General features: G+C 37.3%; 2 protein-coding genes across 5 annotated transcripts in view; both read right to left on the reverse strand.

Annotated features, from left to right (window-relative positions):
* Positions 1 to 6,676, reverse strand: part of rfx4 (regulatory factor X, 4) — a 65,822-nt gene extending 59,146 nt beyond the window's left edge. For both annotated transcript variants that reach the window (XM_057835685.1, XM_057835684.1), the window contains exon 1: positions 5,758 to 6,676. In XM_057835685.1, coding sequence (XP_057691668.1) covers positions 5,758 to 5,800 — 43 coding nt within the window. In that variant the 5' untranslated portion in view covers positions 5,801 to 6,676. The remainder of the gene's footprint in view (positions 1 to 5,757) is intronic.
* Positions 6,677 to 18,500: 11,824 nt separating this feature from the next.
* polr3b (polymerase (RNA) III (DNA directed) polypeptide B) overlaps positions 18,501 to 24,280 on the reverse strand; it is a 74,096-nt gene continuing 68,316 nt past the window's right edge. For all 3 annotated transcript variants that reach the window (XM_057836411.1, XM_057836410.1, XM_057836412.1), the window contains 4 exons: positions 22,972 to 23,138; positions 22,771 to 22,884; positions 19,897 to 20,070; positions 18,501 to 19,704 (listed from right to left, as the gene is read on the reverse strand). In XM_057836411.1, the coding sequence (XP_057692394.1) occupies positions 19,575 to 19,704; positions 19,897 to 20,070; positions 22,771 to 22,884; positions 22,972 to 23,138 (585 nt within the window). In that variant the 3' untranslated portion in view covers positions 18,501 to 19,574. The remainder of the gene's footprint in view (positions 19,705 to 19,896; positions 20,071 to 22,770; positions 22,885 to 22,971; positions 23,139 to 24,280) is intronic.

Here is a 24,280-nt window from a genome sequence, read left to right on the forward strand (position 1 = left end):
TCAAAGAAAAATAAACTTTCAACTAAAAGAGGCAAAAAGTTGCTAATGTTTCAAACAATTATGGGCTGCAACACAGAGAAATCTCAGGACAAGCTGCCTCACAGCTCGTTCATTGATTAAAACGAATCCAACTTCAAACTGTGCATCTTGTTCAGATAGGGTAGGGTATGGAAAGATTTCATCATATCGCGAAAATCTCAATATGTTCACAATAAAATTCCTAAATTATGAGTCAATTTACAGATTGACCTCCCACTTGCATATTTCTCAACTGATTGAAAGCACCACTCATCTCAATGACTATTTTAAAATCACATTACCCAAAAGAACAAATGTTCATAGTAAAATCTCCAATGTAGAGATATTTACATTTTACACATTTTGATTATTCAAACCATTCCAAATTCAAGTCCCACAAATTTCCAACATTCAACAAATTCCATAACATTCAGCTTTAGCACTGCAGCACATTCACACACAATTTCTATGTACAAAAGTTGCATTCTTGTATCATTATTGTTATTATTGTGAACAGCCGCATACAACATACAGCCACAACATCAGTGACACGTGCACAAGATGACATTGGGTGGGAGGTGAGGTCGTTAGACATTCACCTGCATAACCTAATGATGTTCAATAAATAACGTATCCACCAAGGGTGTAGGTTTGGTCTCAACATTGGTAGGGACAATATAACATAATAAACTGCATGTACACTTTTTGCTGGGGACGGGATATTAATAAGACCAAACAGACTGGGTTAATGTGAGTCAGGGTTTCATTTCTCACAAATATGAACCTAATTAATTGATAGGCTAAAGGATCAATGCAAAATAAATCTCTATTGAATTATACTAACGTTCGTGTGTATTGGTCCATACCTTTGTTTTTAAAACCAACTAAAGAAACGTTTTTGAAAAATAAATGTCTGGATTTTATTAGAATATTGTTTATAATCTATTTACTATCAAGGAATGCAAAAAATAAACATTTGTCTTAAGATCATTCTACATTTGTCGAAATAAATAAATAAATATGACAGAAAAAACATCTTGGGGTATAAAAAACTAAATAAAAATGGAACCTTTCTTCAGGTAACACACTGCTGCTTTTGTCCACAAGCACAGCCAAACTCAACAAAAAAATGAAAACTTTTTACCTCGATTATGTTTAATGTATATGATTATCTAGGGGGAAAAAATGTCCGTATAAGCTGCAAGTAAAAAAAATAAATAAATAAATAATGTTGAAAATAAATCAACACATTTTAAATCAATACAAGTCATCAGTCAATCGCACGGGCGTTTGAGGGGGGAAAAAAATGGCCCGTCACATTCAGCAAGTGAAAAGGGGTAAATTTAAGTCTGAACATCATGAAAATAATTCACTTAATAATGGTTTGGTCATTTCTATCCTTACAAAACAGATGGGAAGACAATCTAAACGACCTATATAACTGAACTCCTTATATAACGCAAATAAGGTCGCATAAAAGTTAGTGGGACATTTTGAGCATCCTGAAAAGTTGGTCGTGTTACGTCTCTACCGTTCCTATGCAAACTTAAGCCCTTGGTATCCACGCATCTGCATCAGCACTATAAAAAAAATAGGCTTTCTTTTAAATTTTGGACAAAAAATAGGTACGCTCACACTTTCTAACAAAGTCCATCTTATTAGAAACAAATGGGCCAATTTATTAGATGAGATAAAAATTCAATACAAATGCTACATCATGCTCACCATAAAAATCAGTGTTCCTAATTTAGAAACAACTACAGCAGACTTCATCGTTTTAGATTGTAGGCAAGTCAAATGATGAGCCACACAATCTAATAAGATTCAGTAATATAGCTATTGCAATACGCCCTGCAGGGAATCCTTCTTTCTTTTAACATACTGCTTAATCACAATATTAGGGACACTTGAACTAGTTTTTGCAATTTTTATGAAGATACTTCACCTATATTGCACATTACATTTGGCTATATTGCACTTTTAAATATATGGCGGAAAACACAGACAAGGCTGAAAAAGCAGTTTCTGCTCTTGCACTCCTCTTTAAAATAAACTGCTGTATTTTAAGCCAAAACAACTGTTGTGTTTGATAGAACAATATGTCTGTATGCTGCTATAGCAGTTTCATGGCACATTAAGCCCCAAAACTATTTTTAATTTGTCCGTTTTACCCTGGAGACCCCCGTTTACAGACATTGCACAACCGCTTTTATTTCAACCCAGCTATAAAAAGAAGTAATTATATTTATTGTTCGAAATGTATATCATTTTTTTTTATCATTAATTGATGTCTAATATTTAGTTAAAAAAAAAAAAAAAAAAACGACTTTATAAAATTATTCACTCGCATATTTTAAATGTTTAAACAAATTACGTCACAATGAAAAACAGTGTCTTTAAATAGGTTGCGGATATCTAACTCATAACTATTGCTTAATTGTATATATTTTTTTTTGTTACTGTCGCATCTTCCCCGTTATTTTAGATAAATAATCGATCCTAAAAAGAAACATTGGGAAAAAAAAAAAAAAATTTTTTAAAGGGTAAATATTTGAAAAAGAAATCTCGACCCCTTCCTTGATGTCTGTGATTTCTGCATTGCAACGCTTGTTATATTACCATGTTTCACCCATAAAATCCCCCAAAAGTCTGGCAGTGTCCATTTACAGCTGTGTCTTGACACTCGGTGAGACATGCCACACGGAGTTTTTGGATCGAAACAAGGTAAGTATGCGATAATATCTTGTTAAAATCATGGTGTCTTTAATTGCGCTCTTTCATGCTCGCACCTAGAGTTAGGGTTTAGGGGTGTATTTTATTTTTAAAATTTTTTTAAATGCCGTCCTGTTCAAAATTTTTCTTCCCCCCATATATTGAGATTTTATGCTTTCCAACTACGTATCACACATGCATATAGGACAGTTTTGAAATTTGGCCAAATTGGGGGTCTCAGAGCGGAACTTCAAGTCACCTGAGTGTTTTCCGCCGGATATATTGAAGCATGGACTTTTTTAGCGTCCAGGAAAGTCTGAATTTGTGCATTTAGTGTTCGAACAGATACAGCATGAAATGCTAAAGAAGAAAGAAGAGGCAGAGAGTTAAAAAGAAGATAGAAAATGCTGTAAAAATAGCTGTACCTGCCATTTGTATGTGTTGCTGCTCTGTGTGCGTTAAAGTAGCAGTTCTTAGAAAAATCATAATTAATCCAACATCGATGCTAATTTCAATTCGCCCATATAAAGGGTTTTGTGTGGTGTTAGCATCAAGCTAGTGGAAATTCTATGGTTTGTTTGAATATGTTAACATATACACATACAAATATGTCTTCTGTGTCAGTTTCAGAAGAAACTTCAAATGCGAGTGACAAATGAAAAGAAACCAATGAATGGTTTCAAAATGTAGTATTAAAACTACTCGAGACTAGTGTTTCGATAAGTTTAAATGTATAGAAAGTGTGGGGTGGGGTATTTTTATTCCTTTTTTGCGGGGGTTATAGTCTCACTATATGAGTGTGTATCTCACTAATGCACAAAGAAATGTACTTTAAAATGTTTGTGATAAGCTTAGGCTTGTTTAATTAACTTTAAATGTGTTTATTGCAAACAGAGGGGTAAAACATCCACATTCAAAACGACATATAACACAGGAAGTTTATCCCCAGCAATAAACGTTGTTTTGTTGTTTATAAGCTGTTTGTGTGTATGTTATTACGCAAGTCAAATTTGAACTCTAATAATGTCCAAAATATGGGCAAAGTTCTGTCAGTCTTCTGAATAAGATGAGCAATAGCATCTTAGCATTGGATCTGACTAGTTTTAATCGCTTTCTATGTCCGTTTATTCTAAAATGACGACGCGCAACTTCAAAGCAACACCAGTTTTTCCAACTGGGCAACAACACAAACACAAATTCAGCCCTCAAGCGCTAGATTAGGATCTAATTTCATTGTTGTGATTAAAATTCATCTAAAAAGAAAAAGGGGGGTGTCACGGAGGAGGTTAACGGGGAGTGGGGGGTAAGCGAAAGCAGCTGAAGTGAAGCTAATTCTCCACACAGGCTTCATTTGCCTCGGGGGAAGATAAGTACGGGACGGAAATAATTGGATTAAAGTCGATCAACAAGTGGGACGGATGTTCACACATTTCTGAACGCGGACTGTGGACTAAGTGACCCGACACACACACGGCGTGCACCTGCAAGCTCACTCAATAACCTCGCCATACTGTGCCATGGATGCAATTCCGCTGGACTTTAACGACTAATTGTATTGAGAGTAAAGGGGTGAATGATATGTGCTTTTAGTTTGAAGCATTTTTTTTTCTTTTAAATGTGACCTGACACTGGACTTTTGATTTTAATCTCAATTTAAATTGGTCATCTTTTTTAGCTTGCATGACATTCTTTTTTTCCAAGTTGAAACTTTAATTTGAAAACAATTGACCGAGACGCTCCGGTTTAATCGCAAATACTACTTATCACGATGATTAATACTATTAACAGCCCCCCAAACTTTTTTGAAGATTATGCAAACATTTAATCACTGTACGATATTCGAGCCTACTTTTGATTTTTTACTACACATTTCAGTATGATTTACTGTAATACATATTCATATGTCAAAACAACACGCTACACACACTATATTTTCGTGAGCTTTGATGCTGCAATTTTCTGTTTAATTTACTAACTTGATTAATAATAATTAAAAAAAAGAGGCTTCCGAATGCAAACACAATTCTTTTTTAAAGTTGATAGAATTAAAAAGTTTACTAATAATATGAAATTCATGCTAGATTTTTATTTATTTAGTTTACTAATGCACCTGCAAGTTTGAGGTTGCTTTTGACTGAATTTCCACGTTGCTTTTCCTTCGCAGACAATAACAGTTTTATCACTTGCGGTACTTCAACTATGATGCCGTACAAATAGAGATGGATTTGTTTGTTTTTTAAAGATGTTTTTTCAATATATAATTGGAAATAGCACAGGTTTACTTAGTCTGCATTTTAAACATCTAAAAAAAATGAACCATTCAGCCAAATCCAAAAAGCAACACAAACGTCTAATCAAGCAAAATAACATTTAAGGAATGCACATTTTAACACACACAAAAAAAAAACTCATTTCAAAGTTTTGCCTATTAAGAAAGCTACTTAAAAAAGAGATTTTCTAAAATTCACTATGGAACATTTTCTGAAACGTCACTGCCTCTGATTTTTTAAATTTATTTTTAAATAATTCTAGACCTGTATTATAACTGATTTATGAAACAAAATAATTACGTTAAACAGCAGGAATCTAATGTAATGTACGGTTTGAAAATAAAATGACAAAACTGTACTAGTTATTATGTTTACTTGCTAACTCAGCTTAAAAACAAAAAAAGTATCAACGGTACTCTTTAAAAATAGAGTAAAAAAAAAAAAAAATCAACTATATGTAGGCCAAATACTACTTAAAGTATAAAACTACCATTTCTGGATCAGAAATTACCAAAAAGAAAAAACACTACTCTTAAATGAGAAAACTCAAACTAGACAAAAGGCAAAGATCCTCATTTAAGGGAAAAAAAAACATTAAAGAATGAACTGCAAAATTTTGCACCAACTTTCCAAACACCAGCTGTGAGCAGCAAGAAGCGAAAGCCCTATTTTCCACCCGGAATATCCCAAAAGCGCTTGGGGAGAGGCCCTAGGCGACTTGGCGCATTCCCTCGCGGCCTCCAGGCTTGCCACTGACCTGTGGAATCCATGTCAGGCTCCTCCAGTAGCCCACAGTGCATCCTCTTCCCATCAAAGCGCTCCCCCCAGTAGAAAACGGCCACGGCTTTCCCACCTCCTCCTCCTCCACCTGCTCTCTATCCTCTCCCCGCTCGCCGTCTCCGCGACCACTGGCCGTCGGAGGGGAGATGCTGAGGGTCTGAGTGGAGAAGAGAGAGAGAGAGCGAGGGAGAGTACGTATGGGTGGGGAACTGTGGGGTGGCGTTTTGGAGGGTCCTCCAGAAATCCAGTGGGGGCAAAGGCAGAGCCGTCAAAATGTTTGCTGATGTTTCATGGGAAAGGGGGCTGATTTTTATAGGAGCCCTGATGGGGACGTGTCATTGATAGGCTTGCAAGGCTGATGAATGGCCCCCCGAGTCAGATGGGGATGTGGCAAGGCTCACTGGAAGTCTTTTGTGGGCCTCTTTTGAATAAGAAAAGCTCCCCTCCCAAGGAAAAAAAGGAGGGCAAAAGGGGGGTAGTCCACCCATCCTCCATGATGGCATTTCATACGCTTTCACACCACACTAAACACTTTTCCAACATTTCCTCATAACCAGAATGTGTGCATGTTCAAATATAGGAGCAATTGGTCACTTACAAACCCCTATTTTGCTTACAATTCAATTCAAAATCTGTTCCACATTTATTTCAAATCCTTGATATCCATGTTTCTATTTGTTCTCACAAGTAGGACAAATAAGTGGACAATGAGTAACGTCCTTTCTACTAGTAGTGCCACTTTTGGCCAACTAGTATGTGGCTCTTAAAGGGAACCTTGGACTTAAGGACTTATAGGATCTAATAAGCCACAATTGTCCTCTTTTACTAAAATATTTTTGTTAGAAACACATAAAATAATGCTATTTATTTAAAAATCTATAATATTTGGTGCATGTTTTGACTTACGGAGGGCGCCACGTTTTATGCGCGCAAAGAACGCTCAGGATGATGACGTAGTTTGTCACTGTCACTGGACGACCACTACCAGTGTTCTGCAATTCCTTCTACGCGGCAAGACTTCCAACACATGCAATCATCAGTTAAAAGCGGCGAGTACCTATCATTTGTGCTTTTATTAAGTCTTTTATTACCTTTTCATTGCCTCAAAATACGTTTCCATCTCATTCTTTTAAGCATTATGTTTTCTTGTGGAAGCCTTAAAGGAGATTCTTGCTTTGTTGACCACATTGGTCACATAGCATATTTAATCCACCCTTATTTGATATTACTATGTTGTAGTATTTTCTTGAAGCATCTTTAATATGTTTTGTCTGTATGCAGATAAACAAAACAAGCTGAAAGCGCAGAGTAGTACTTATGCTGTCAAATTCGCCTCTTGTAGGACGTTTCGCCCATGTAGCACATTTTGACACACTCTCGTCTCATCCCGTCTTTCCTGTCCATTTTGCTTTTGCTGCCCGTTTTGTAAAATATCGACGTGCTGTCATGCTTATTAATGTTCGTTTCGAGTTCAAATTGAAAGGGTTGAACAGATGACATGTTTTTGTCGCAAGAGTCATATTCTGGTAGCCCAGCGGCGTAACCATGTGACGTCACCACCCTGCGACGTCAACAACAATGGCGACCTACGAGTTAAACTAATTTTATAAATTGTATAAAAAAAAAAAAAAAACATCAAGAGGGGTTTCAATATCAAATTATTTTAACTCATATAACATTTATCTTTTATGAACTACAAGTCTGTCTATCTGTGGGTCCCTTTAATATCAAGAATATTGAGTAAATGCTCAGAGGACACTAGCAAAGATATAGTAATTAATTGAAAACTAACAGAGAGCTTTAAATCCATACTCTTGGAATTTCTGTTAACATTTTCCAATTTCTGTAATGTTTGTGTGGAATCAAAATAATACGTTAGCAATTGTGGTGGAACAATACATCATTTTGGATTGATACATGAATTGGTTAAGCATCTTTTGTTGTTGTTGTTGCATTTAGACTTGTCCCAATAATATAGGCCGATGAAAGCATTTTAAAATGATATCGAATAATATCGACATCGGTTTTTCATTATCGGGTTTGGGTCAATATGGATGTTGCCATCAAAGTGAATGTAGCAGCCTTCTGCCTTTGTACAAGGGCTTGTCACAGTTTAGCACAGCAGTTATTCTTATTGACCATTAGATGTCTCCAAACTAAGATGCTTGGGATTTATTATATGAGCAGACTATTCTCATTCATACTCCGAAAGATAAATGAACAATAAATGACTGAAAAATAATGAAAATGTTACATCCACAACCGCATATATCTATCAGATTTTTGGAGTTACGCAATATTGGGATATCGGTTATTGGTTCAATAGTCATTATCGAACAACTGCAAATATATTCATATATGTCTCAGACTTGAGCCCAGGAACCAACTGCAACCCACGTGATACAATTTTGCAGCTGCTATTTGACATTGAATTGCAGTATTACTGTTACCCGCACATTTTTACATTGTACAATTAAAAAAATATATACTAATAATTTAAATAAAAGAATGAATTGAAGGATCCATTGTGGGGAAAAAAATCAATTTTTTATATAGCAAAAAATTAAAAGAATTTTTAAAATGCAAATTAAAAACAGCTATGAGTGATTTAAAAATTACACACAGTTGTACTTCTACATACGAATTTAATTCTTTCCAGGACCTGGGGTGTAGGTCGAAATGGTCATATGTCCCATAGGAATACATTATACAGAGGTACTTCTACATTCAAAGTTAATTAGTTCCAGGTCCTTGTTTGTAAGTTGAAATGCTCGTATGTCGAGCAGGACTTTCCCATAAGAACACATTATAATTCCATTAATTCGTTCCACAGCCCGAAAACCTACACAAAATCCTTAATAAATAATGCTGGTACTATTACAAATGGCAATTAAACATAGCAAAACAGATAAATTATTAATAAAAAATGAAATAATAAAAATATTAATAATTCCTGTATTAATGTAATGAATCGGGTTCTAAGATGGCGGATGTGTTTTGGAGATTTTTTTTTTTTCCCCTCTTTTAATGTTTTCTTATTGTTGCCGTCAACTGCTCCGGATAGTAGGCGTGTTGTGTTGCACGAATTCTGAAATAAATGATTAAAATCCAGGCGAAGCTGGCAATTTTGGGGGCGATTTTACCACAATAATAATTGTCACCTTAATCCCTTCAGACCAAGCTGCTGAAGTACATGATGCGTTCACGTCTCTAAACCAATAAATACACTGAATTTTGTTGCTATTGCCACTTCCGGGAGATGATTGGAAGAAACTTTACCCTCTTTGCTATTTTTGGCTCTTTAAAAATGGCTGACCAAACGCAACTTCAAAAAGGACCATGTAAAAACACATTACCAAAGAAATAACCAAAAAAAAGCATGAAATATCTCCGACCAAAGAACAGCACTTTATTCATGTTCTTAAGTAGAGTAAAAATCAGCGCAGATTTTTTTTTTTTTTGCCCAGCAGAAAAAATGCGGGTCTGAAGTGGTTAACGTATTAACATTGGCTCATATTTTTTCATATTTGATCATTTTCATCTTCATTTCAATTCACCTGCTGATTTCTCTCACAAGAAAATCCGCCGTGTGTCTGTCTTAAGGCAAAGCAAAGGAACTGCGGCGCTGTCATAAATCGTCGTATTTTGAGCATGTCGTTGGATGTAGAGACAAATGGCGAGTCAAATTGTATGTCGGATGTCGAAAAGATCGTGTGTCGAAGCAATCGTACGTTGGGGTACCACTGTAATTCTATGAATTTGTTCCACAGCCCAAAATGCTACGCTAAATCCTTAATACCGTATTGGCCCGAATATAAGACGGTATTTTTTGCATTGAAATAAGACTGAAAAAGAGGGGGTCGTCTTGTATTCGCGGTGTAAACTATATACTCATTCACGATGCTAGATGGCGCCAGATATCATTGATGTTCTGTCATGACAGATCTCAGCTACTCTCCCCATTCACAACACTAGATGGCGCCAGATATCATTGAAGCAATGTTCTGTCATGACAGATCTCACCTACTCTCGTTTAACCAGTTTGCATTATTTTATTGCGATGTTTTTCCTTATTCAGATTTGTTTCAAGACTACAGTTACAGTTAGACTTCACTTTGATGGTTAATGCAGTTATTGCAATTTTGTTGTTTCATCACAATAGATTGGTTTATTTACATTTCAAAAACCAGAAGCCATTCATTTACAAATGTGATTGCACTTTGGTTTACATATTGAAATGTTCAGATATTAAGATTTGAATGACGCAAAATAACACACTTTTTCTCTCAAATACATTGCTATAATCATTTGTTTCGGATGTACTGTAATTATTTTCTGTATTAAAATTAATTTGGTGTTCAAAAAGTCTTTTTTCAAACTTGAGTCTTGAAAAAGAGGGGGTCGTCTTATAATCAGGGCCGTCTTATATTCGGGACAATACGGTAAATACTGCAGGTACAATTACTAGTAGCAATTACACATAGCAAAGCGAATGAATTATAAATACAAATACAAATAATATTAATACAGGTAATAATAACAATAAATAAATGTAATGAATCAGGTTCTAATGTGGCAGTTGTCTTTTGCATACTGTTCCTGAACACACCGTGTGACTGACGAGAGAGTGAGAGAGGTGTGGAAGAGTGGGAAGGTTTTACGTGGCGGCCACTTCACTCACACCACGTTCATATCATTTGCTTCTTAATTTAAATGGTAAGCGTCACCTTTTTTCTTTTTTTCACCACCTGCATTAACCCTTTTGGAACCCATGTTGATTTCTCTAACAAGAAAACCTGCTGTGGGTCTGTCTTGCGGGAAAACAACCAAATTGCAACGTTGTCATAAATCGTCGTATTTCGAGCATGTCGTCATAAGTCGAGACAAATGACGAGTCAAATTTTACGTCAGATGTCGAAAAGATAGTATGTCGATGCAATCGTATGTCGAGGTACCACTGTAATTCTGAATAAAATATAATTAATACAAAATTCTAAATATACATTCATTCATTTGTCATGCCGCTTATCCTCACAAGGGTCGCTGATCAAAATATACAGAAGTTTGAAAAAGTATCTGAACCTTTTGGGATTTCTCACATTTCTACATAAAATCGCCATCAAATGTGAGCTGATCTTTGTCAAAATCACACAGATGAAAAAACAGTATCTGCTTGAACTAAAACCACCCAAATATTTATAGGTTTTCATATTTTAATGAATGAACAATGACAGAAGGGGGGAAAAGGGTAAGTGAACCCTCTACCTAAGGAGAATTAAAGAGAAAGGATACAAAACCATCTCTAAACGTCTGGATGTTCATCAATTGACAGTCAGAGAAGTTCTCTACAAATGGAGAGAGTTTGGCACTTTAGCTTCTCTCCCAAGGAGTTGCCGTCCACCAAAGATGATGCCAAGAGTTCAGCACCGAATACTCAGAAAGAAAAGAACCCTAGAGTGTCTGCTAAAGACTTACAGAAATCACTGGCACAGTCCAATATCTCTATGCACAAATCTACTATATGTAAAACTATGGCCAAGAATGGTGTTCATGGGAGGACTCCACGGAGGAAGCCACTGCTGTCTAAAAAAAACCCAATGTTGCTCGTTTAATGTTTGCAAAAACACACTTGGACACTCCACAGAAGTTTTGGCCAAATATTTTGTGGACTGATGAAACCAAAGTTGAATTAGAGTAATCCACAACGTCATGTGTAGAGGAAGAATGGAACAGCTCACCAACATCAGCACCTCATCCCCACAGTAAAACATGGTGAAGGGAGCGTCACGATTTAGGGCTGTTTTGCTATCTTGGGGCCTGGACAACTTGCAATCATTAATGGAAGAATGAATTCAAGTTTATCAGGACGTTTTGCAGAAAAACCTGAGGCCGTCTGTCAGATAGTTGAAGCTAAAAAGAGGTTGAATCGAGCAACAAGACAATGATCCAAAACGCAGAAGTAATCAACTTCAGAATGGTTTCAGAAGAACAAAATACACATTCTAGAGTGGCCACGTCAAAGTCCAGACTTGAACCCAATTGAGATGCTATGGCATGACTTAAAGACAACGCTTCATGCCAGACATCCCAGGAATCTGACTGAACTATAGCAGTTTTGTAGAGAAGAATGAGCCAAGATTAGTCCTGATCGATGTGCCAGACTGATCTGCAGCTAGAGGAAGCGTCTGGTTGAAGTTATTGCTGCCAAAGGGGTGGCCATAAAATATTAAATGTGATGGTTCACTTAATTATTTTCTCCCTTCTGTCATTGTTTGATTACTATCCTCATTAAAATATGAAAACCTATAAATGCCTGGGTGGTTTTAGTTAAAGCAGACGCTGTCTTTTCATCTGTAAGATTTTGACAATGATCAGATCACATTTGATGGTGATTTTATGCAGAAATGTGAGAAATTCCAAAAGGTTCAGATACTTTTTCATAACACTATGAATAACAAATTGTGACACTTAAAAAAATAAATAAAAATTAAGCTATAAATTCAAATAAGTGTGGCTCGTATGCATTTTTCTCTGGGAATTTCTGGATGTTTGGTTTTTGTGTTGTTTTACAAATCTCTTGTGACCTTACACATCTTAACTCATTGGCTGCCGTTAAAGGCAATAGACGTCCAATCCATCCAACTATGCTTTGAGCCTCTCCCAGTTAAAATGGATTGGACGTCTATTGACGTCAATAGGCGTTTTCAACATCAATTTCTCTCTTTGCAAGTCAAGAATGAAACAGTCTGTTCACTATTTGTTAACATGCAAGTCTCAAAAATGCTATTTTTGTGTGTAGACTCTTCACACAATACTTATACGCTTCAAATCTGTGCTAACAAACTTTTCTTCTCGTTTTCTAAAATTGCTTCACAAAAGTACGGCGAGCCATTCAGCTATATAAAGTGTGCGACAGTGCAGTAATACTGATTTCCTGTCCGGGGGTTTATCACCTCAACCTTATTTTGGTGCGCCTCCGACAAGCAGTGCATGGGGACGGTCACAAAAGGAGGGGAGGCCAAAGAGAAGAGAAAGTGAGTGAGAAAAAGGGGGAGCGGGGGGTAAAAGTGTAAAGCCCCGGGCTGGTCGACGCTCTGATGGAGTGCCTGAGAGCTGGAGAAGGGAAAGCTGTGATTAGAATATGAATGGAACCACAGGAGAGGAGGAGGAGAAGAAGAAGAAGAGGAGAAAGGCGGATTATGGCTGAATTACTCACCGCAACGTAGAGGACTTTTTCGTTGGACTTTTTTGTTTTTGTGGAAGCTGCAACACACACTCACACATAACGAAATGTTAAGATGTAATACAAAAAAGTGAGGAAAAAAAGGATGTCATTAATTGCTGCCAATTAACAAGGACAGGTGCATCCTTCCGCTTATCACAAGCGGATGTGCACGTCTTTTGTCCCATTGCTCAAGACCCTGATTGTGTGCGTGTGTGGCATTCAGCCTTTGATGGGAGGAAATCATATAGCCGAAAAGGGATTTTGTCGACTTGACATGAATGTCGCCCGATACAAAGCAGGTTATGACATCCCGCAAGCAAAACAAACATGTCATCTTATTCATGGCTGCAACTCTCAAATGGGACAAGGATTTAATGGTATTGCTTTGACTAGATTATGCTTTTTAAAATTTGATTTCCATGCATTTTAATAAACCAAAATTTGGTTGGAGTTCATTTATTTTTCTGTTTAATAGTTCAGTACAATACTTTATTTTTTACATTATTTGCTCCCATTGGAAATAGTGTGGAATACACATAAGCAACCAGTATAAAACCATTGAATGATTATGTATCCATGCCATTCACTGCGATAGACGTCCAATCCATTCGAACTGGAAGAGCCCAGTTGGAATAGATTGGACATCTACTTTTGTGACAAACTAATTTAAATTCACAGAATAAGGCAGCTGACTGGACGTCCATCATCATCAAAGTACTGAAAGAGTTCATGTTTTTTTGTTTGATATTCCATTCCATAAGATTTCAGCACTTCTCAGTAGGTCTACTGGCGTACTTTTCATTGGCAAACGGCTTTGTTTGAAGGCTGTGCACCACAAACGGCATGTTTCAGATCCTTTCATTGATGTTCAATAGGGTTTTGATCTGGGCTCAGAGAAGGCCACTTTCAAATAATCCAATGTTTTGCTCATAGCCAGGGGCGTTACCGGTGGGGAGCAAGGGTGGGCAGTGCCCATCCATGGACACGCTCTGCCCACCCAAAGAAAACTGGATGTAGTACTAACAGCAGTCTGGGCACCGCGTATGGTATCCCATTCATATAGTACTGATGTGTTGTTGTTGTTGTTACCTCCTCTTTCACCTTAATAAAAAAAAAAAAAAAAAAAAAATGTTGGTTTTGTTCCTAGGGGGCGCTACACACATTTACGCATATTTTGATTTTTTTTTTTTTTTTTTTTTTTTTTTTTTTACATTTTATCAAAGTTTTCACCACTGTTTACCTGGCTTTTGAGTTTGGTGAGTTTCAAAGCATTCTAAGGAGGTCAAAGTAGGGCTCAAAGCATCGGCAGGACAAAGAATGACTGCTAGGGGGCGCTACATAGTGTATTTGGATTTTGAATTTGTCTTTACACGGTATCAAAGATTGCACCTGTCTTAACCTGCCTGCCGATTTTGGTGCATTTTGAAGCATTCTAAGGGGGTCATATTGAGCTCAAAAGGGCTTCGGAACAAAGAATAACTATAATAATAAAAATAAAACCGAGGAACCACAATAGGTTACCTAAAAAAACACATTGTCACCTGCATGTCCATACTTTTCAGGTATGGATGTGTTCTAAGTAGGGCTGTCAAACGATTAAAATTTTTAATCGAGTTAATTACAGCTTAAAAATTAATTAATCATAATTAATCGCAATTAATCGCAATTCAAACCATCTATAAAATACGCCATATTTTTCTGTAAATTATATATTCTGTAAAATTGTTGGAATGGAAAGATAAGACACAAGATGGATATATACATTCAACATACGGTACATAAGGACTGTAGTGGGCATTTCACTCTACTGTCATTTAAATCTGTCTATGCTGTCCTCACTCCTAAGCGTCTACTTTTTCCAAAGCTAGACAGCTAGTGAACGCCGCCTTAATAATCAGACTTCTTCCTTTTTCATCTGATTTATTAATAAAATGGCCTCAAACCATTGTCCTCTTTAGACCGTCGTAAAACTACAAAAAAAAAAAAGTACACAAGCATTGCATTAGCAATAACGTTAGCTTAGCACGCTATACAGGTTCACTAAACATAAACAAAAAGCGTCTCATACAAAAAATATAACATTTCGCTTACTAACATAATATGTACATTCTTTACAACAACCATACTTACGGACAAATCTTGTCCAAGGATCATATAAGCACAACATTACAACGTAGGCGTCAGCCAGAGACGTCTTGCGGCCATAGTGAACTGGCATGAAAACAATAAACCATGTCGCAAAGCGACCACAAGAGTTCGCTGTTAGACAGCACAAAAAGCCTTGCTGTAAAACTTACCAAAAGGCAGAATACTGTCTGAGCGGGACATGTACGTTAATTGCGTCAAATATTTTAACGCGATTAATTTAAAAAATTAATTACCGCGCGTTAACGGGATAATTTTGACAGCCCTAGTTCTAAGTCAAATAAAATCAAATCAACTTTTGTTTAGACCAAATATCACCGCAACAATTATCTCAAGGAGAAAGCAAACATGTTTTAAGGTGCAGTGGTCCTACTTGAGCATTGTAGCTTTTTTTTTTTTTTTTGTCCCCCAGGTAAAACTAATGCCCACCCACACCTGACATCCTGGTAACACCACTGCTCATAGCCATTCTTGGCAGTTTTTAGCCGTTATGGCTAATTACACGTGACCGGTGACAGCAAAGCTTTCTGACACAAGGGAGCATTTTTATATGGGGCTTGCATTGCAAAAGCTCCGATAGTAAAATTCCTCAACTTTATTATTTAGCTTTTATTTTATCCTCCGCGTTTTTTGAGCGCGCCGCACAGCCCAACCACTTGACCGATCGGCACCGTTCTAATATCCAAAAGACTAGAATTTTTGTGCGACACAGGGAATTTTTCGAATGGCTCCCAAAAATTTTCCGTTTGCCCGTAAACGTGGGTTTTGCGGGGGTGGGGGGGTATCATAACGATTATTGTCCCACAATTTTTGACCAAATCACATAATTTAGACAAAATAATTCCAGTACGGTGAGTGGCATAAACGTTGTTTGAATTCTTCAAAGATGGCAGAGCAACAAAAGAGACAAAAAGTTTTGTCTGAGGAGGAAAAAAATGCCTGGCGCCAACCCCCCGTCAAATTAACCAGCCCTGACGAGTTCGGGTGGGGGAGCCACACTAAGCCACACGGTTGCTAGCCGTCATATGCTATTGCTTAGCCACAACTGGATTCGTTACCGTTTTACTATTCATCCTTCACACAGCCGCTGGAAACAGAAATACAGTGGTATGAAAAAGTATCTGAAATTTTTGGAATTTGTCATATTTCTGCATAGAATCACCATCAAATGTGATCTGATCTTTGTCAAAAATCACACAGATGAAAAAAACAGTGTCTGCTTTAACTAATACCACTCTCACATTTATAGGTTTTCATATTTTAATGAGGATAGTATGCAAACAATGACAGAAGGGGGAAAAATAAGTAAGTGAACCATCACATTTAATATTTTATGGCCACCGGTTTGGCAGCAATAACTTCAACCAGAAGCTCCCTGTAGCTGCAGATCAGTCTGGCATATTGATCAGGACTAATCTTGGCTCATTCTTCTCTACAAAACTACTGTTCAGTCAGATTCCTGGGATGTCTGGCATGAAGCGCTGTCTTTAGGTCATACCATACCATCTCAATGGGGTTCAAGTCTGGAATTTGACGTGGCCACTCTAGAACATGTATTTTGTTCTTCTGAAACCATTCTGAAGTTGATTTACTTGTGTGCTTTGGATCATTGTCTTGTTGCAGCATCCATCCTCTTTTTAGCTTCAACTGTCTTACAGACGGCCTCGGGTTTTCCTGCAAAACATCCTGATAAACTTTTGAATTCATTCTTCCATTAATGATTGCAAGTTGTCCAGGCTCTGAAGCAGCAAAACAGCCCCAAATAATGATGCTCCCGCCATCATGCTTCACGGTGGGGATGAGGTGTTGATGTTAGTGAACTGTTCCATTTTTCCTCCACACATGACATTGTGTGTTACTCCCAAACAATTAAACTTTGGTTTCATCAGTCCACAAAATATCATGCCAAAACTTCTGTAGAGTGTACAAGTGTCTTTTTGCAAACATTAAACAAGCAACAATGTTTTTTAAGACCGTAGCTTCCTCTTTGGAGTCCTCCCATGAACACCATTCTTGGCCATAGTTTTACATATAGTTAATGTGTGCACAGAGATATTGGACATATTGCCAGTTATTTCTGTCAGTCTTTAGCAGACACTGTAGGGTTCTTTTTTACCTCTCTGAGTATTCTACGCTGAACTCATCTTTGGTGGACAGCCTCTCCTTGGGAGAGGAGCAACAGTGCCAACCTCTCTCCAGTTCTCTCCAGACACACTACTGTATTTTTTATTGCTTCCAATTCTGTACTTTATATTTGCACTGCTGCACTGCCACCTATTTTTTCCCTCTGTACTATGTACAGACTATTAGTGTGTTTTCGAATGTTTGCTGCTAATGTTATACATTAACGGCCACATCACGCCGTCCTCTGAGCTACCTATATCTTTGCTGCTGTAACACCAAGGATTTCCCCATGTGGGATCAATAAAGGTCTTATCTTATAATTTGTAGACAACATCTCTGACTGTAGATTGATGAACATCCAGACTTTTAGAGATGGTTTTGTATCCTTACACAGCGTTATACAAATCAACAATCCCTGATCGCAGGTCCTCAGATAGCTCTTTTGACCAAACCATGACAATGCTTCTTATCAAGACAATTCGTCGGAGGGGTGTGTTTTATAGTGGGCAGGGTAGCTTTAAATCACTCATTAGATATTGGGCACACATCTGACTTAAATTGTTTAGTTAAAAATTGGTTTCAATCACTCCTTAATTCTCCTTAAACAGAGGGTTCACTTGCTTATTTTCCCCCCTTCTGTCATTGTTTGCATGCTATTCTCATTTAAGTATGAAAACCTATAAATGTTTGGGTGGTTTTAATTAAAGCAGACACTGTTTTTACATATGTGTGCTTTTGACAAAGATCAGATCACATTTGATGGTTATTTTACTCAGAAATGTGAGAAATTCCAAAAGGCGCAGATACTTTTTCATACCACTGTAATGTTAAATCCATCTGCAGGCGACAGGGAGTTAGATTTTTTTATTACTGTATTGGCCCGAATATAAGACGACCCCCTCTTCTTCAAGTTTGAAAAAAAGACTTTTTGAACACCAAATTAATTTTTATACGGAAAATAATTACAGTACATCTGAAACAAATGATTATAACAATATAATTGAGAGAAAGAGCATGTTATTTTGCCTCATTCAAATCTTAATATCTGAACATTTAAATATGTAAACTAAAGTGCAATCACATTCGTAAATGAATGGCTTCTGGTTTTTGAAATGTAAATAAACCAATCTATTGTGATAAAACAACAATATTGCAATAACTGCATTAACCATCAAAGTGAAGTCTAACTGTAACTGTAGTCTTGAAACAAATCTGAATAAGGAAAAACATTGCAATAAAATAATGCAAACTGGTTCAACTAGTAGCTGAGATCTGTCATGACAGAACATCGCTTCAATGATATCTGGCGCCATCTAGCATCGTGAATGGGGAGAGTAGCCGAGATCTGTCATAATCATTTCAATCTTATTTCAATGCAAAAAAACACAGTCTTATATTCGGGCCAATATGGTAATTGATTGATGATTTTACGGCAGTTTGCGGGCGGGCGCTGGGCCTCATGGGAAATGCAGTCTTACTTAAGCCAAAACAGTACCACTTTTGTCCATCGGCATCGCTAAAATAGCCAAAAACTGAAAAATTATCAAATGGTTCTTTAAGATGTTGATTATCTGGATTTAAAATTTAAAACATTTTAAGACTTTTTAAGGACACATGGGAACCCAGTTTTTATGTGACTACTGTGGTTGTAACAGGGAAATATTATCATCTTTGATCACCTGTGTGAAACCTATTTTTGTTCATTACTTCTGCTTGCATTAATGAGTTAGTATTTCTATCTCCAAGCACTAACAGTACAATTCAAAATGTTTTTGATGAATATTTCAAACTTTATGTCACTTTAGGTATGACTAAAATAAGTTCTTCCTTCACACAATTTTTGTGTTCTTAGTCAATGAACATACCACAACTTTTATCTTCAAAGATGTGCCACCCATTAGTTTAATCAAGCCCTTGTGATTAGTTGATATTTTGGGAATCCATTGCCAATTATTATTGGAAAACTCACTAATTTACCAGCATTTTCTGATTATGAGATGCTACAACCTTCCGCCCCACCTCAGACACACACACTCAATTTACTGAAAGAAGATCATGTGACGTGTATATTCGAAAAAAAAAAAAGGTGTTTTTCCATTGGGATATGTATTTTAGTATTGAACCGTCTGTAATAGCTGTTCTTACTGTCATGTGATTGTCAACACTCAAGCAAAAAAACAAAAAACTGCATCAAGTGTTTATTATTTACATAAAAGTAGAGCAAAAGGCTGAAATATCATACACAAAAAAAGAGTGAAGAAAAAAAAACGTCAAGCCTTTTGCCTGTTTCTTTGGTTCAGTCACTCGTTGTAGCGCGACAGTTTGAGACGGGGGATGATGTTCATGGACTGCAACTCCTGGAAAAGCAGTTTGCAAGCATAGGGAATACGTAGCGATGACACGTGACATGAAGACTTGCAGTAGTGACACCTGTGAGGTGGGTGAGAATAGTATTGATTAGTTCATTCACTGGCAGCTCAGGTGACAGAAAAGGTGTTGTGGTAGTTAGTAAAAGAAAATTGATAGATGTCCAATCCATCTGGACTGAGAGGGGCTGGCAGCGATTGAACGATCATTGAGAGCCAAAGAGTTAAGGAAAGAGACAATTTGTGATCGTCTTACCATCCAGAGTATCCCAAAAGGCCACACTGTCCGCACACGTCTACTTCAAAAGCATCACTGGAGATCATGAGACGCTCCAGCAGCAACATGCTGGCGCCATAACCAATCAGACAGTCGCGTTCCATCTCACCCAGACGCAGACCACCGTCTCTGGAACGACCCTCTGTTGGTTGCCTTAAAACGACCAAAGAAAAACACAAAATTGTCATTGTTGGACTGCATCCTAAGAGTTGTAGAAGCATACCTGTCAACCCGAGGCCGTTGGCAATCTTACAAATAGTGACGTATGCCCTTCCAAATTGGTGACTAATCTTACACTGTGTATATAACGTGCAATACGAAACAAAAATAAAACTTATTTTTAAAATAATACAAATTTTTATTGGTAATATTGTAACATATAACCTGGTGCAATCAAAGAACAATCAATATCTTCGGCTACATCATTACTACAATTTAACAGTGACGTTTGTTATAATTGTATGTAGCACTTTTGGCAATTTCTACCATGTCTTATTGGCTGCACTTCAGCACGCAATTCAGTTTGACTTGAAGGTGTTTCGTTAGTGTGTCCAATTATAAATTAAAAAGGTCTATTGATAAAATTAACCTATCTTTGAGTCAGGGAACATTTCTTTTGCTAATTCTGAGAAGTGATTAGCAATAGTTGTGGGCAAATTGTGTACGGCAACAAATTGGCAGAATAAAATCTCTGCTTTCGTTACTTTTCATTCTGCAGACTTCATCTTTATGACCTGTGTTGTTATTCTTACTTTTAAAATGTAATTAATTATAGTTACAAATTAATTCTCCCAAAAAGTGAGTTAGTAACTAAGTAACCCGAATGTAAGAGTAATTAGCCAATTAAACTTGGCTAAATAACTGGTGTTACCTTTTTATGTTTTGTTTTGTTTCATTTAAAAAAAAAAAAAAAAAAAACCTTTGCTATGTTTGGAAATCATTTAATGTTGTGAATCAACTGTAAAAGTTGTTAAAATTGCTACCGTTTTTGCATTAGTTCCCTTCTGTTTACTTTCGACAAGTTTTAAAACTGTTTCATCATTTAAAGATAGATTCAAGTCAAGATTTTGCCGATTTAGGAGTATTTTAGATAAAAAGTTACCTAAATTCGCTAGGAAGGTTCACTACAACAGAGCCCTTCTGAGACATCTACTGCATCAAAATGGCGGCTGTTTATTAATGCCGCCGTCTGTCATTTCGCATGTAGTTCTATAAGAATGTGATATCTAGGCGTAGATTGTAGGCTGTTGGCCACAGTCAGGAAATATTGGAGCCACCTAGCCTAGCATTGCGTTTGCTACAGCGTCACAACCAGTGTTGTTAATAACGGCGTTACAATATAACGGCGTTACTAACGGCGTTATTTTTTTCAGTAATGAGTAATCTAATTAATTACTTTTCTCATCTTGGCAACGCCGTTACCGTTACTGAGGCGGGAAAGGCGTGCGTTACTATGCGTTACTAAGTTGGTTGAATAAAAAAAAGTCTGAGAGAAACGGACTCACGGGGACGAGAGCAGAGCAGGAGTGGGGAAGACGCCGCTGCAACCGCGATGCTAGGTGGCTCCAATAATACCTGACTGCAGCCATAGCCGACAAACTACGCCCACATGACACGGTAGATATCATATTATAGAACTAGATGCAAATGACAGACACTGCTGCACTGCCAACATGTTTTAAGGACTACATGCGTTTGTAAACAGCCGCCATCTTAAAGCAGTAGACCTCTCAGGAAGGCCCTGATGTAGAGATCCTTCCTAGCGAACCTAAGTAATTTTTTAAAATCTAAAATGCTCCTAAATCGGCAAAATCTTAACTTAAATCTATCTTGAAATGATGAAACAGTTTTAAAACTTACACATGTTTAAAGTAGACAGAAGGGAACTAATGCAATAACAGTAGAAATTTTAATTGTGTGACCTGTGTGTGTGTTTTTTTTTTTTTTTTTGAGAAAAAAAAATATATCACTAGTTACTTTGCCAAGTAACTAATTACTCTTACATTCAGGTAACTGAGTTACTAACGCAATTACTTTTTGGGAGAAGTAATTTGTAACTGTAATTAATTACTTTTTTAAAGTAAAATTAACAACACTGCATGGCACTAAATGCGTTAGTAGACAGCCGCCATCTTAAAGCAGTAGACTTTTTAGGACGGCTCTGTTGTAGAGAACCTTCCTAGCGAACCTAAGTAACTTTTTATCTAAAATACTTCTAAATCGGCAAAATCTTGACTTGAATATATCTTTAAATGATGAAACAGTTTTAAAACTTTCATATGTCGAAATTAGAGAGAAAGGAACAAATGCAATAATGGGAGCAATTTTAACAACTTTTTACAGTTGATTCAGGGTAAAGGGTAAATTAGGGTAAAGAATTGGGCTCGGGCCAATTGTACCAAAAACCTTCACAAAAAACTTCACATAGTGTGGCCAATGTTTTGTTTTTTTTTTTTTTTTTTTTGGAGGGAAAAAAAAAAAAGTAATTATCACCAATTACTTTGCCAAGTAACTAATTACTCTTACATTCAGGTAATTGAGTTACTAACGCAATTACTTTTTGGGAGAAGTAATTTGTAACTATAATTAATTACTTTTTTTCAGTAAGATTAACAACACTGGTCACAACAAACACTCTTCTCTCTCAGTGTCTCTGACTTTTCTCGCGTCATTCAACCAACGTAGTTATGCACATTGTCTTGTTGTCGAAACGGTGACAAAATCCGAACGGAGGAAAAAAAAAAAAACGTAATGCACGAAAAATGTACGGCGTACACATTTAAAAATCAGTGCTCACTTGTACAAATTACTCCAAAACCATACAACTTGACAGGTGTTTAGAAGCAAAGCTACCTGGTCAGAACAGCTCGGGGACCCCGTGCCCTTGCATGCATCTTGTCCAAGACCATGTGCTTCAGTTTTTGGTAATACACTGGGCCAAAGTAGATGTACGCCTCCAGAGGCTCACTGAGGGGAATCAATAGAATATTGAACATTTTCACTGTTCAGTAATAACATTTCTATTAAAAAAACTTGATGTTGGTCATGTATTACCCAGTGATGCCTGAAGTGACATAGTCCTTCCCTTGGTAATTGTATCCATAGCGGATCAAGTCCTCACACACATCCTTCACTTTGCTGCCACCAAAAGCCGTCCCGTAGTGGAAGCGTCCGTCCAGCACTCCTGCCTTGCCGGCCAGCAGCTCAATGAGTTTCCCCACCTGACACCAAAGGGTTGAACTCATGAGCATTACTTCGATGCCTGATATACAGTGGGGCAAATGAAGTATTTAGCCAACCACCAATTGTGCAAGTTCTCCTACTTGAAAAGATTAGAGATGCCTGTAATTGTCAACATGGGTAAAGCTCAACCATGAGAGACAGAATGTGGAAAAAAAAAACCTGAAAATCACATTGTTTGATTTTTAAAGAATTTCCAAATTAGAGTAGAAAATAAGTATTTGGTCACCTACAAACAAGCAAGATTTCTGGCTGTCAAAGAGGTATAACTTCTTCTAATGAGGTTTAACGAGGCTCCACTCGTTACCTGTATTAATGGCACCTGTTTTAACTCATTATCGGTATAAAAGACACCAGTCCACAATCTCAGTCAGTCACACTCCAAACTCTACTATGGCCAAGACCAAAGAGCTGTCGAAGGACACCAGAGACAAAATTGTAGACCTGCACCAGGCTGGGAAGACTGAATCTGCAATAGGTAAAACGCTTGGTGTAAACAAATCAACTGTGGGAGCAATTATTAGAAAATGGAAGACATACAAGACCACAAATAATCTCCCTCGATCTGGGGCTCCATGCAAGATCTCACCCCGTGGTGTCAAAATGCAAAAATCCCAGAACCACACAGGGGGACCTAGTGAATGACCTACGGAAAGCTGGGACCACAGTAACAAAGGCTACTATCATTAACACAATGCGCCGCCAGAGACTGAAATCCTGCACTGCCAGACGTGTCGCCCTGCTGAAGAAAGTACACGTCCAGGCCCGTCTGCGGTTCGCTAGAGAGCATTTGGATGATCCAGAAGAGGACTGGGAGAATGTGTTATGGTCAGATGAAACCAAAATAGAACTTTTTGGTAGAAACACAGGTTCTTGTGTTTGGAGGAGAAAGAATACTGAATTGCATCCAAAGAACACCATACCCACTGTGAAGCAATGGGGTGGAAACATAATGCTTTGGAGCTGTTTTTCTGCAAAGGGACCAGGACGACTGATTTGTGTAAAGGAAAGAATGAATGGGGCCATGTATCGAGAGATTTTAAGTGAAAATCTTCTTCCATCAGCAAGGGCATTGAAGATGAGATGTGGCTGGGTCTTTCAGCATGACAATGATCCCAAACAC

This window comes from Corythoichthys intestinalis, chromosome 5 (genome assembly GCF_030265065.1).
Source record: "Corythoichthys intestinalis isolate RoL2023-P3 chromosome 5, ASM3026506v1, whole genome shotgun sequence".
In the NCBI taxonomy this organism is placed as follows: domain Eukaryota; kingdom Metazoa; phylum Chordata; class Actinopteri; order Syngnathiformes; family Syngnathidae; genus Corythoichthys; species Corythoichthys intestinalis.